Raw genomic sequence first — 13,309 nt, 5'->3', positions numbered from 1 at the left:
TATAGAAAGCGTTTGGGAAACATTTTATTCGGTATTAAGACTTCTTGGTGTAAACATCTGAATAAAAGCACGTTTTTACACTGAAAACTTCCCGTGTCTATGCTGCTCATTTCAGCAGTGATCCATTAATCAAATTGATTCAAACATATATTCATACATTAAAAGCAACACTGTCAGGTCAGGCCCGACCTATTCATACAGCAGTGCTCCATTATCTCAACTGTTCTCTTTTCCTATACCAAACATAGCACTGGTGTTATTATTGATATTGCACTAGCATCTGACAGACTTCCCCAGAAATATACTGGCAACTTGTCCCTCTGCTTCAGCCTTCATTCCTCTCTCCCCTCAGAGTCTCCCCAGACACAGCTGGGACAGCTTCTATGAGGACATGGAATACAGGGCATCATGTGCCTGGGGGCTTCACTTCCCAGAAGCAGCAAGCAGGCGTTCAATATCCTGAATGACTTTAGAAGTTTTTTCCAAAGCCTCCAAGACGCAACCTTCACTGAGTTCTTCCGTCTCAACCCTGTTTTCTTTTTTTCTGACAGCAATACCAGATGGATTGGATTTTGCAGCAGATGTCCTTTTCAGAATGTTGCTACTGTCTAATAAAACTAGTGTTACTTTGTTAAGAAAAAGTTTCAGAGTATTCCTCCTAAAAAGAAAAATTAGTCTCTGCATTTATATTCATCATTCTGCTTTGCCAAGTCTCACATTTTGTAGTATGGAAATTACATACAGCTAAAAAAAGAAAAAGACTATTACTTAAAACGTCTACAACATTTATAGAAAAATGTCCTTTAGACTTCAATTTATCCAAAAGTTACTTTGAAAAGAAAACAGGTGTTAAAGCCTGCACTTTTCATACTAATAGAATTGAACACTGGCTTAGAGACAATTATAGAGTGGCTTTAAACAGATTCAGCACAGTGCACATTTTGAGCTAGCTCAACACAACACTAAGGTAGAACAATACTAAGGTAACTGATAAACAGAAAGATACCCAAAGGGAACTGTGTTGTTCCTCTTTCAAGAACAGATCAGCAGATGACTCTTAGCAAAACTGCTGCAATACACATTAAAGGGCTTTGTTTTCTGGTGACTTTTCATTTCAGTTTTGTGCTTTGACACTGTTTTTGTGGTTTTTGTTTGTTTTTTTTCCCTTATCTTTAACACAAAATAAGTGATAAAACAAAACAGGCAAGTACGAAAATGAGGTTGTTCTAAGAAGTGAGACAGTAATAGAAGGTAAGATTAGGACAGAGAACCTCTGATGATCTAAAGTACAGATTTGAACATGCAGATAAACAGCAGAATATAAAAGTGAAAAAAATCTTTACAGTTTTTGAAAGGATACAGTTAAATCTCTGTATTTTTTCAAGCTCAGCATCAGCAGACCTGTCCAAGAAAATAAAGTTTCTTAAATGATTTAGTATCATAAAAGGTTCTCAAGGATATTTTCTACTTCAGATTTTAATTTTTAACAGTTTCTAGCAATACTGAGAATTAGATCAGCAAAATCCAAGTGGAAAAAAAAAATTTCTCTGTCTTTGATACCAGTATTTAATAGCTGACATTTGCCAATCACTTGTGTTTCTAAAACTGGGTCTCTGCTCTAAGAATAGTCTCTTTGCTGTATGTATAAATATAGATAGAATTTTCATTTCATCAGCTTATCAGCTATAAAAATGTATCAGCTGAATCTGCTATAATTTAAGTAACAAGTGCAACTGTAATTTATTTCAATTAACACATTTTTAATATCTCAATATGTGTGCAGATGATGGCAGTAGATATTTGGTCAGTAGCATGTACTAAAAAGGACAAATATGTCAGCAAGAGATACAAGTGTCATTAGGCAGTTCAAAGTAGTGTTTTGGACTGCTTAGTGTTCCATTAAAAGCCATCTTTCTTAGTCTGGTATCTTTTCTTTTCACTGCAAGACACTATTTTTGTAACATTAATTGTCCTTTGACAAAGACACCATAATTCTGATTTTTAAGTAAGACAGCCAAAGCTCAATGAAACAACCTTCACCTGAAACTCACTGAATGTTTTAAACACTGAATGAAAAATATGAAACCATATACAAAATAAATGGACTTTTAAAATAAAATTTCATTTTTGACCATTAGAAAATGCAAGATATAAGATTAAAAGCTTATAATATTTTTGAGTTTTGTTTTCAACATTATTTATAGTCAATTATTTGAGATAAAGATGAATACCAATTTTCTTCAGTTACAGAGTGTGAAGTATATTCAGCCATCTCTTTCCTTTCATTCAAACTTCTGCACCATTCTATTACTGTTCTGATGTACCTGTGTTAACATGAAAATTCAAAAAAGTAGTTATTTATATGAGAAATAAACTCATATAAATATATCTTTTCAAGCAAAAAACTAAAGGCACTAAAGAATACACCAGGATCTGAAAGAAAAAGCTATGATTCAAAATCTAGCTTTTTTCCTAGTTTGCCTTGCCATTTTTTTGTCTAGAATCTTCTTCATATTTAGATCTATACAGTTAGAGTAAATTATAACAAAATTGAATAGTGGACAAGTGTTAATTATTGTTTGTGACGATCTGCTTACTAAAATGCAACACAGAAAACTTCTGATGATTCCCATAATGAGTCTGTAATTAGAGCAAGCAGATTAGAAAAAGCAATCTGCAGGCGGAGGTCAGTATCTGTAATAAGTAAAAATTGAATAAAGTGCTGTTCAGTTCCTTATATCAGCTCTATACAGGACAAATGTGTTTGGGCTTTTTTTATCCACTGAAGTAAATGCTAAGTTGCAGCTTTAGTTATTTTTTTAAAAGACATTGCCATAACAGTTATAATGGAATCACAGCATGCAGTGGCCCTGAGTCATACAGGTCTTGAATCTTTGCTAGAAGCAAAATAGAGCTTTTATCATTACATGTTTGGTCCATCCCCACCAGTATATTGTCAGTAAATACTGTTTCTCCATATAAGAGGATTTGTAGAGAATAATTTTTATATTTAAATTGTTAAAATTAAATGATTAATTTAAATTACCTTTCATAGACCCCAGGATGACTTATTTGTATTAGCTGCTGTAGCCCATCAGGAGTGGTTAACTTACACCAGCCTACATCTTCATTTATCTTAGAAGAAAAAAAACCAAAACAACTCAAATATTAATTTTCTGCTGCAGTCCAAAGGAAAAAAAAACCCACAAGTATAGTATGCCAATTTAAGAATTAAATATCTATGAACAATCCACTTAAAAAAACTTCCAAGTATGTGTTTTGCTAGGGATAGAATCTGATATGTCATAGTCTGCTATGACAAACGCAGGGGAAAAACACCTGGCAAAGCCCCAACTCCTACTTTGTGCTATTCAAGAATAAACTATTTCTAAAACTGTGTAAAAATGTCTCCAAATCTATAGAATTTTCAATTATTTTTTGGTTTTGTATTTTATTGGCATCAGAAGTTTTGCTTGATATTATCTTTAGTTTCCTAGTAACACTTTTTCATGGAAAGTTTTAGGAATAGTCCTTCCTCTAAGTCACATGTTACCTCGATCTCACTACAGGAAGAGCTGAAATCCCAAATCATAGTCAGAGTCATCCCATCCCAAAAACCAGCATGGACTTTATGATCTGAGTACACAAGCAGTCTTCCTATGCTGGGAATAACCTTTTCATGCAGCAAAACTGGCAACATTTCTCGTCCATCAGTCTCAGATACCTAGAAACAAACAAATACATTAAAAACTTGAAGAAAGGCCGTTTATGTTGTTAAGACTGTCTGTATCTGTTCCAGATTTTTAATTCACTTGTTTTTCCAGATCACAACCAGCTCTCTTCATTATGAAATATAAATATAAATAGAAATTTAAAATGCGTGTTTTTGGTTTCCATATATCTGCCTTCCAGTCTGTGAAGATACACTCACCATTCTTCCCCCTAGATTAAGTCCTGCTCCCTATAGCCTGTATAATTATCCTTATAACACTGCAAGATTTATAAATTTTCAGCTACATACCACTTTCCAGCAGCAGAGAAAATAATTATGACTTAATGACAGTTTTGTTTTGCAGCAATACTGAAGTATTCTGAGGAGAGAAAAAAGCAAAGTATTAAGCATTTAATTCCTACTATGTCTTCTAAGCACTTGCAAATTTTGTTTTGTAAGTTTAGGTAGATCCTAGTGCTAAGATAACTTCCTTTAATTTTTATAGTTAAAATAATAATATGTGTTTTGTGTAATTTTAACTCCTGTCTTTTCTAAGTCAGTGGAATGAATGTAACATAGGTAAAGTTACTTGGTTGCCTGAGTAATAATGGAGGATATAGAGTATGGGTGTCCTGGCACATCTGGAGGTAGACTGCTCACTGAATACATCTTTTCTTCCACCTGAGTAAAGAGCAGAAAGAAGATGAGATAGTTTCAGGTACTGTAGCATGAAAACAGAATTAAGACTAAAAATTATGAAATTGCTAACCTCACAGAAGCCAACTATAATAACATTTAAATCTGCCACAGAACACAGACAAATATCTCATAGAAAAGTATATCCTTAATCCTATGTCTGTGCAAAGAAATATTGAAGTATTCAGTTTCTTTACACTCAGTAAGAACCAGGAAGTTCTCTTGTTAGACAGTAAACTGCAGGTCATTACTGAGTGGCAATGTTTGACTACAAGTTAAAGGCTGGGTTCCAAGAGTACAAATCTGATCCTTAATTCTGCTTTAAAAATACAAGGTGTTACATTAGCCCTTGAGAGGATCTCTCCTCTGGGGGAGCTTAACAGACAGACACAGAGGCAAAATCCTTTTGCCAGCACAGCACTGCTGGTCTGCAGCAAAGCCAGAACAAAACCTGCATCTTGTAGGTTCTGTCTTCCTACAGTAGGAAAGCACTTCCAAGAACAAAGAGATTAAACTCTAATCAGTACACTAGCTTCAAGACTAAACTTCTAAATTAATGAGAAATGGTTGTTGTAGAATCTTACTCTTGAGTTTGATAAAAGTTACAATGAAGAAGAATTTTCTTATTGTGTAAAATTTACAAAAATACTTTCTGAAAGAGAAAGAATAGTCTCATCTTTTTGTATGAATGATGCGGCATTATAGTAATTACCAGTATAGGGACTTCACTAAGCATTGCGTAGCCAAATGTCTTAAGGAAGCTGCTAACTTTAAGGAATTTGGAACTTTTAAATAGTTTTGTACCTTTTTTGTTCCTTTTTGGATTGCATAACGTATGAAATATTTTCCCAAAAATGATCCCTCTGACTTGAAAAATGAGTCATCACCAGGGTAAATTTCTGTGATGTTTGTCCTACCATGGATAAATCTAAGAAAAATAACAAGATTGTAAGGGAGTATTTAAAATGCTGTGTCACTGGACAAGCAAAACAGGTTATTACACCTGAAGAAAAGAATAAGCAGAAACACATTTTCAGTAACTCACATGTGAAAAACTTCTACTGTGTTGCAAACAGCAGAATAAATACAAATACAAATAAACTATTTTAACACAGAATATTAACATTACTAGACTCTTTCTTTGCACAAGTACATGGAGGTGGGATTTAAATAAGCTAAGGAAAACATTTTTTGTGTTGAGGTAAACACCTCTCAAGAGTTGCTCATTCCACTGACCACAAAACATAGTGGTCCTGAAAAGAAAAATCCAACTTTGTTAGTAGACCAGCCATACCTGGTGTACACAGAAAACTGCCAGACTGAACAATTCCTGAACAATCTGAAGGTCTTACTTGAGAACAAAAGCTCTGAAAAAACTCTGAAGTGTTGCTAAACATTTTGTTTAGATGAGATGAAAGTTTAGGAATTACAGTGAGGAAAAATCAAGAACACTCAGCAGAAAGGTTTAAACACCAGTGATGATGTCTTTTAAAAGTATTTTATCAAAGATGGTCAGGTGCTAATAGCAGTTGTAGCAATTTCAATTTGAAAGTTGTTTTTTTTCTAATTTTGTTTGTTTGTTTTGTTTTTGCTTTTGTTAGCCATATGGACAATGTGACTTGCCAGGAAATTCCACAGCTGAACATATGAATTATGTAGGTCACCAAGACAAACATTTCTAAACTATGAAATCTTCAGCAGCAAAAGGAGAAAACTAATTTGCAAAGAAACCAAGTACTATTATTGTAAGTGAAATTTGTGGGAACTCCGGCTGTCCAGTAAACCTTTAAGAAATCAGATAACCAGATCACTTAAACACGATTTCAGATTCAGACTGAAAATACACCGTGCTAGAAAATGTGAAGTCAAATTAACAAACAGCTGAAACAAAGAGACTCCGACATGAAGATTGTGTTCCATTTCTCCAAGAGTGAGAGAGGAACAAAGCAAGACATTTCATGTTAGATTTTAATTCCCATACAAATAACATCTTCAAGATAACACAAATGATCTCCTACCTGTAGAAAACACCCTGGTGCCACACAACTTGAATTAGTTGAGGGAATAAATACTTCTCTGTATCTTCATTCTGAAAGAAGTCACAGAATGTCCACCTGTGTGTGTGAAATACAATGAAAGCCTCAGTTGGCTTCTGTGAGGTTAGAAATCCATGTGTTGGTTGTTCTTTTGTGTGTGTGTGTGTGTTTGCTGGTAATAATTTCTACAGCTAGAACTGATGCACGCACACATTCAAAAGATAAAGGGACGCATATTCTCAGAGTTCTCCAATTCCTTGGTGATCCACTTTAGTTACCAAATGAAACTTCTCCATCCTGCAAATGATTTTTTCGTATTTTTAGTGATGTGCCACTGGCCCACCTCAGAAATATTATCTTTCCAAAACTGAAGAGGAAAAATCAACCCACCCCTATACAAAACCTTTTTCTTTTTTTCAATGTTCTCTTTTTCATGTACATATTCATACAGCATGTCAGGATTTTTTTTTAATCTGAACTAATTACTATAGCTTCATTACAGTAAGTTACAGAATATTGGTTTTACAATGTCATGTTTCAAGAAGTTCCTAAAAAATCCACAACTGATAGTAATTTAAAACTTTTTTTTATAGCTAGGATTCAATTTTTCACTAGAAGTTGAAGTTCCAATCTGCAGAATTTTAAAGCTTATGTTAACAACCACAAAGTAAACAGTTTAAATTACCTGTGTAGATGTGGGGCTCTGCAGCTGAGTGGCAAAGCTGTAGGTAAACAAGAAACTGTTTCATGTGTTTCAGGGTCTGCCAAAACATCACCCTCAACAGTGGTACAGCTGTTTTTCTCATATGTCTTCATTACATTTTCCACAGTATCTAAGTTACAGAATTTTAGTGCCAAGGACAAAGGATATTTCCATTCCTGTGGGCACAAGGAAACAGTCCAATGCTGTGTAACCCACGTGTATTCAGAAGAACAATTTGTGTGGAACAAAGGGACTCCATCTCCATCGCTTTGGTCCTTTGGTTTGGTTGGTTCCCTGTATTTTCCTTCAGCACAACCATGTTTATTCCTATTTTGTATTCTTTGTTTTAATGAGGCTCTTGAGTCAGAATTTTCACCTGGTGTTCCACACTGATGTCCACTTTGATAATTGCTGTTCTTTTCAGAGGAGCATGAGGATGCTGCAGATGACTGGCTGACTTTGCATAAGAACTCCACTGTAAATTCTTGCTGCAATTCTGACAAGTAAAGGTGAGCATAGCCATCTAGAGATGAGATCTTCACACTGCCATTGTCCAAACATCTTGCCAGATCAGCTGTCACAGGGTCAGGCCATTTAATTTCTAAGATATCACTGAGAAGAATCTAATACAAGAAAATGATTGGAATGTGCAGCAAGATAAAAATGACCTGCTGCCCAGAAACTGCAATGGAGCATTTATATTTAAATTAATTCAGTCCTTCTGCAAAGTGATGTATAGCAAGAAATGTTGCTCTGTATTTATCAGAGGAAGTAAACCATCTAATCTTCATATCTGCTTCCTCCTGTATTATCGGAGTTCTATCTAGCAATAATGTTTTAATTTAATCCAATCATAAATTAGTAAGGTACATGGGCAAGTGACCACATATTTGTGTTTCCAATGGCTTCTTCAGAAACAAGGGAGAGAATGTCCAAATTATCTTGTTCACTTCAATTACCAGTGAATTTGATAAAGAATTGCAAAAGGACACTAAAAAATAATCAATACCAGACAACAAGGCTCCATAAACATAATGTGATCTCAATGGGGAAAAACAATCCTAACTATATATAGTTATAAATACATGTATTTCTATATAGGAGGATGGGCTCTGAGCTGACTGCCACCAGCCAGGATTCTGGTGTTGTAATTCTCAGTCCCATGAAAACACACTCAGAGCTCACCAGGCCTGTATGTGTTTAATCACAAAAAAAAAACCTGATTATCACCAGTTTAATCAGTATGAAATGTTTGAAAGTTTTAGGAATGGAACAAGAGCAAACTGAACATATAGTAATAACACTGAATATATATTCACAGTTAACCTGCATTTTGTATACTAGCTGCAGTTCTGAACAGGCCAGACCACTGACAAGATTCCCCTCATGGAGCTGTCTAGACATGTGGGTGGCTGGACTGGCCAAAAGAAAGCCTAAGCACAGCACAGGATTGTTTTGAACTGAAGCATAAGGCAAGTAATGCAGTCTAAGTGTTTTTGTGCCCATTAAAGTATTGTCACTGGTAGTAACAGGCCTCGAGCCTCAGGTTAACTCTGCAAGGCCCTGGGCAGGCCTGTCAGGCTCATTAAAAATTCATTATGAGAGCTGAAAGATTATTATTATTATTATTATTATTATTATTATTATTATTATTATTATTATTATTATCTTACTTTATTATGGTGGACTGCTGAAGTGTGGGAAGCAGCCAGGACTTTGAAAACATGGGCACTGTTTGGTAACAGGCCACAGAACAATAAAGTGACAGTAAACTGCTGGAGAAGGACAATCTCAGGAGTTCTAAGAAGACTATTTTGGCTTTAAGAAAAGCAGGAGTTTTTCTCAAACTGAGGGGGAAGAAACCAAAGCAACAAAAAAGGGGAGGGAGAAGCCAACCAACATAGTAAGCTTGCTGTGGCCTAAGAAGTTATGTCCTTCAGCATCCTGAAGCAGGTAGTCACAAGGAATGCTGTAAGTAAAACAGTCTAGAAACTCAGCCAACCTCCAGATGAGCAAGATCTTTCAGGGCTTGAAAGAAGGTGGAACTTACTGCTGCTAAGAACAGATAATCAGCTCTTTGCTGCTGTACTTTGCAGTGAATGCAAGACTGGTAAGGACTGATGTCTTTTAATTAAGTATAGGATGACACTGAATGACAGTGCTTTAGGCAGCTAAACATCAGCATGAAGGGTGTTACTAATAAATGGTCAGTCTAAAAGCTGTAAAACTCACTTATTAATCAGTTATCTTAAGACTCTGACCATGCTGTGCAGACACTGAACACCCAGAGAGATGCTGATCTGGAGTAGAGCTTCCAGAAATGCTAATTTTGTCCCTGCATGGATGTTCAGTCTGACCTGGAGCAGCCATTCCCACAGAGGGACACGTTGTCCCATTCCTCTCACAGACCCCAGTGGCATTTACACAGGTACCTCAGTGGGGAGATCTGACTGCCTCGGAAAACACCATCCTGTTGCACTGTGACCTCTCCGAAAAGTTTCTACCGCTAAAATGTATCAATGTACAAAATCCTAGGTTTTACCCTTGCTAGGAGTAAACAAACTTTTGTGTTTCTTTCTCCAAAGACAATGCATTAACAGAGGTCTAAGTAACAGTTAAAGTGTAATTTAAAATGGCAGAAATTTAAGAAAGATGACAGCTCCATTAGCCAAATCGCAGCTTGTACTCACACACACGCATGTGAAATTACATTAAATCCGTTAGAGAAGTTTGTTTTACGAAAGCATTACACACATAATGTGTAATCCCACCTTTATTCGTTCTGGAGGTAAAAGACGTGAAGGCAAGTACGGGCGAGAAGAAAATGTGTTCCGGAAATCTAGCGCTCGTAGAAGCTGTTCCTGTTGAAGTGCAGAGAAAAACAAACCCTATTACGAGTTTTTACATGCAGTGATAACATTTTATGCTGATTTAATAATTTTTGTGGCGCTGAGGCTATGAAACCCTCTCCTTGTTCGGGAGGATCCTCGGGCCGCCCCGTTCCCGAGCAAGGAGGCAACCCTGGCACGTCCCAAGGGATGCTCCCAGGGACGGCGCAGGGACGAGGGACAGCTCTCCCGTCCCCAAAGGCACTGCCCACCGCATACCCGGTAGGCACTGACGACGAAGGCGACCCGCTGGCGGGTGGTCTCCGGCGGCTGGAGCGGGTGGGCGGCCGCGGGGAGCGCCGCTTCGTAAAGATACTCGGAGCCGCAAGGAGAAAGCAGCAAGCGGGACCCCCCCGCGTAGTGCACCTCCACCGAGTCGTCCCCGAACAGCACCATCAGCCTTTCCGCCTCCATTGCACCGGAGGCAGAGCCCGCACGGCGGACGCTGCTTGGGCCGAAGCGGCTGAGGCGGCCGCGCCACCGCACGGCGGGAACCTCGGGGCGGGGCGAGCGCCCCAACTCCTGCCTGAGCTCCGCCCGGAGCTCCCGCCGAGCTCCGCCTGAATTCCAGCCAGAGCTCCGCCCAAACTTCTGCCGAATCACCGCCGAACTCCGCCCGAGCTTCTCCTGAGCTGCTCCCGTCCCGCTCTCGAGCTCCTCCCCAACTCAATATGTCCGTGAGGTTACCGCGCCTTCATGCTCTCTCATGATGGGTGAGCGCATTCGATACACACCTTTGTAAAATAAGCTTGAAAGAACTGCACACCGTGTCTTTGTAATTTTCTTTTTAAAATAAGTTTTAAATTTTGCTGAAAACGGGGAGGGGGGTGAGGAGGTGGGACATTTTTTGCTACTCCGGAAATAAAAGCAGTACAACTGTGCCTCTCCAAAAGACACTCGTTCAGCAGGTGCCCCGCTGCAGAGCAGGGCTCCCCACAGAACTGCTTCTCCTGCATCCCTATGCAGCCAGCACACAGCTCAGCAACTGGGCATTCGCTCCTCCCTCCCCACAGCAGCACCTCTGGAAAATCAGGAGATAGTCTGCCCATCTACAACATAGCCCGGAGACAGACTACAGATAGATAATTCTCTGGTGACAGCTCCTTTTCGTTCACTCATTCACTCAGGGCAGGATGAGCCAACACACAGGTCTGTACCTAGAACTGGGCAGTAGAAGCCCTATCTGAACAGAGAGAAAGACCAAGATGCCAAAGGACAATTTTAATATGATGCCGAGTTGCCTTTTTCTGACTATTGTATACACCATCCATCCCCCACCAATAGTTACAGTTTAACCCGAGCTGTTTCAAGTGGATTCATAGTTCATAGCTAAGTGACAATTATTATCAACCCCCACTCCCAGCACTTAGAAAATGCAGTTGAACATCCACACTAGTCCATATGGTCTCTCTTAACTGTAACGATTGTCCCTTACCTGCTTAGGGAAGTACAGGTTTCTTAGATTAGTGCTATCACGGATTGAGTGCATTCAGTACAATTTTCCATTCTCAACAGCTGTTATCTCAGCATAGATCAACACCCAGTCAAGTGGCTGCTGACACAGCCATACATCAAAATAACCAGGCTCTATTCACAATATCCCTTTTTAATGAGTATTATTCTATTCAGTACTTGCCCGAAGCAAGTTTCCAAGTATATATTGGGATTATGAATGAGCTATGAATATTGTTATTTATGGATGATGCATTATATTTTGCTGGCAATTTCACTGCTCTGGTTGGAGCCCTCAGCATAGGAACTGTGAAAGTAGGTCACCCAGGCTGAAGTAGAGGTGGCAAATCAGTAGTTCAGGGTACAGTGTAGCATCTTCCCTGAGTTTTGGCTGGAATGTAATTTTCTGTTCCTGTATCAACTAATGATCCACAGACATCAGCTGGATGACTGGAACTATAATTCAGACAGAGAGAAGTTGCAAACTTGAGCTGTCAGTAATTCAATGAGTTGTGTGTAGTAGGAAGGAAAGGCAGAATATGATAAGGAAGTAATGTCCCAGTGAGAAATAAAGATTACCAGTACAAACCTGACCAAGTGTCACTGACATTCAGCACCACAACTAAGTATTGTACTGAAAAAAAAATCCTGCCTATGTGCAGTTTCTGATACCTGTGATAACTGATGTGGTTGGGCCAATCTTGCTTCTCTTTAGTGGTACAATTATTCTAAAACTCAACAGTTGAAATGCAGTGACCTCATCTGTTAAAAAAAAAAAAAAAGCCAAAGTAGCAAGAACTTTGCAGATTTAAAATAAAAATACTGAGAACAAGCTGACTTCATTTCTGGATATGAAAATCACTGAACAGCAAAGCACATGCAAAGCAACAACTCTTGCAGCCCATTTTGAAATACTTTAAACAAAGTGTGATTTTCAAGAACTAAACATTTTTGCTTAATCATAATTAATTTATCAAGAGTGGGAAATAGCATGCATATTTTTATTGATCTGCAAAGCTTGGGTCTCATGCTCAAATTCAAATGTGAAGCCTGTTTCTTTTCAGAACCAGTGCTAAAGAACCTCGCTTCACATCTCCCCCAAATTTTGCTTTCCATGCTTCTATGCCTTCACACTGATTTACCCTTATGCCATTAAGAAAATACATCTTTTAAAAAGGTTGTACATTTGCAAGGCATTGTTCAGAAAACTGTAGATGAGAAACACTTTTACACTTTTATAGTGCATTTGAAATTTGTAAATGCTAAAATTCAGGTGAAATAACCTTTAAACCTCTCATGACTCTACTTTATCATAGGCAGAACAATGGGTGATTAAGAGTGGGCTGACAAGCAGCAGACAGGGCAATCTTGGCAGTGAGAAACCTGCTGCTTTCTTTTGCTTTCTCATATTCGCTAGCTTATATTGAAGTTCTGTGAGTTTTAAGACAAGTGGGAAAGACTTCAGTGTATCACAAAAAGATTATCCTGTTTTCCTTATGCAGCAGGACAAAGTTAAAAACATTTTTCCCTGCTGCAGTGAAGACTGAAAGCACTTACAAAGTTCATATTTAAAGACCATAAACTTCTACATTAGTTTGAACAAAAGTCTCACATTACGATTTTTAGTATTTCCAGTGGAGGAAAAAATTTGTATTACAAACTTGACCTGAGCTGTTCTCTATATATACAATTCCTAGTATCCTAGTTCCTGGATTTTTTTTTTATCCAGTGATTTGGAATGGTTCTTATCTACTCATAAAATTACTGTTTCCACAAGCTGACAGTACATCTGGAGCTGACAGCTACCTTACAGAAAAAGAAG

At 38.0% G+C, this 13,309-nt stretch overlaps 1 protein-coding gene across 1 annotated transcript; it reads right to left on the bottom strand.

Annotated features, from left to right (window-relative positions):
• Nucleotides 1–4: 4 nt before the first annotated feature.
• On the bottom strand, nt 5–10,556 carry C4H5orf34 (chromosome 4 C5orf34 homolog). The gene is made up of 12 exons (XM_014261779.2): nt 10,255–10,556; nt 9,919–10,008; nt 7,130–7,770; nt 6,427–6,522; nt 5,213–5,336; nt 4,302–4,393; nt 4,022–4,091; nt 3,554–3,724; nt 3,047–3,135; nt 2,232–2,324; nt 1,361–1,401; nt 5–617 (listed from the first exon to the last, which is right to left on the bottom strand). Exons 1-12 carry the CDS (start codon nt 10,447–10,449, stop codon nt 424–426), a joined length of 1,896 nt encoding a protein of 631 aa, XP_014117254.1. The 5' UTR covers nt 10,450–10,556; the 3' UTR covers nt 5–423.
• Nucleotides 10,557–13,309: the final 2,753 nt, after the last annotated feature.

Source organism: Pseudopodoces humilis, chromosome 4 (assembly GCF_049639895.1).
Source record: "Pseudopodoces humilis isolate 2021_Gansu_Grassland_sample_001 chromosome 4, ASM4963989v1, whole genome shotgun sequence".
Taxonomy (NCBI): domain Eukaryota; kingdom Metazoa; phylum Chordata; class Aves; order Passeriformes; family Paridae; genus Pseudopodoces; species Pseudopodoces humilis.
The sequence above is the reverse complement of the archived record's forward strand: the minus strand, read 5'-3'. Positions and strand labels throughout refer to the sequence as shown.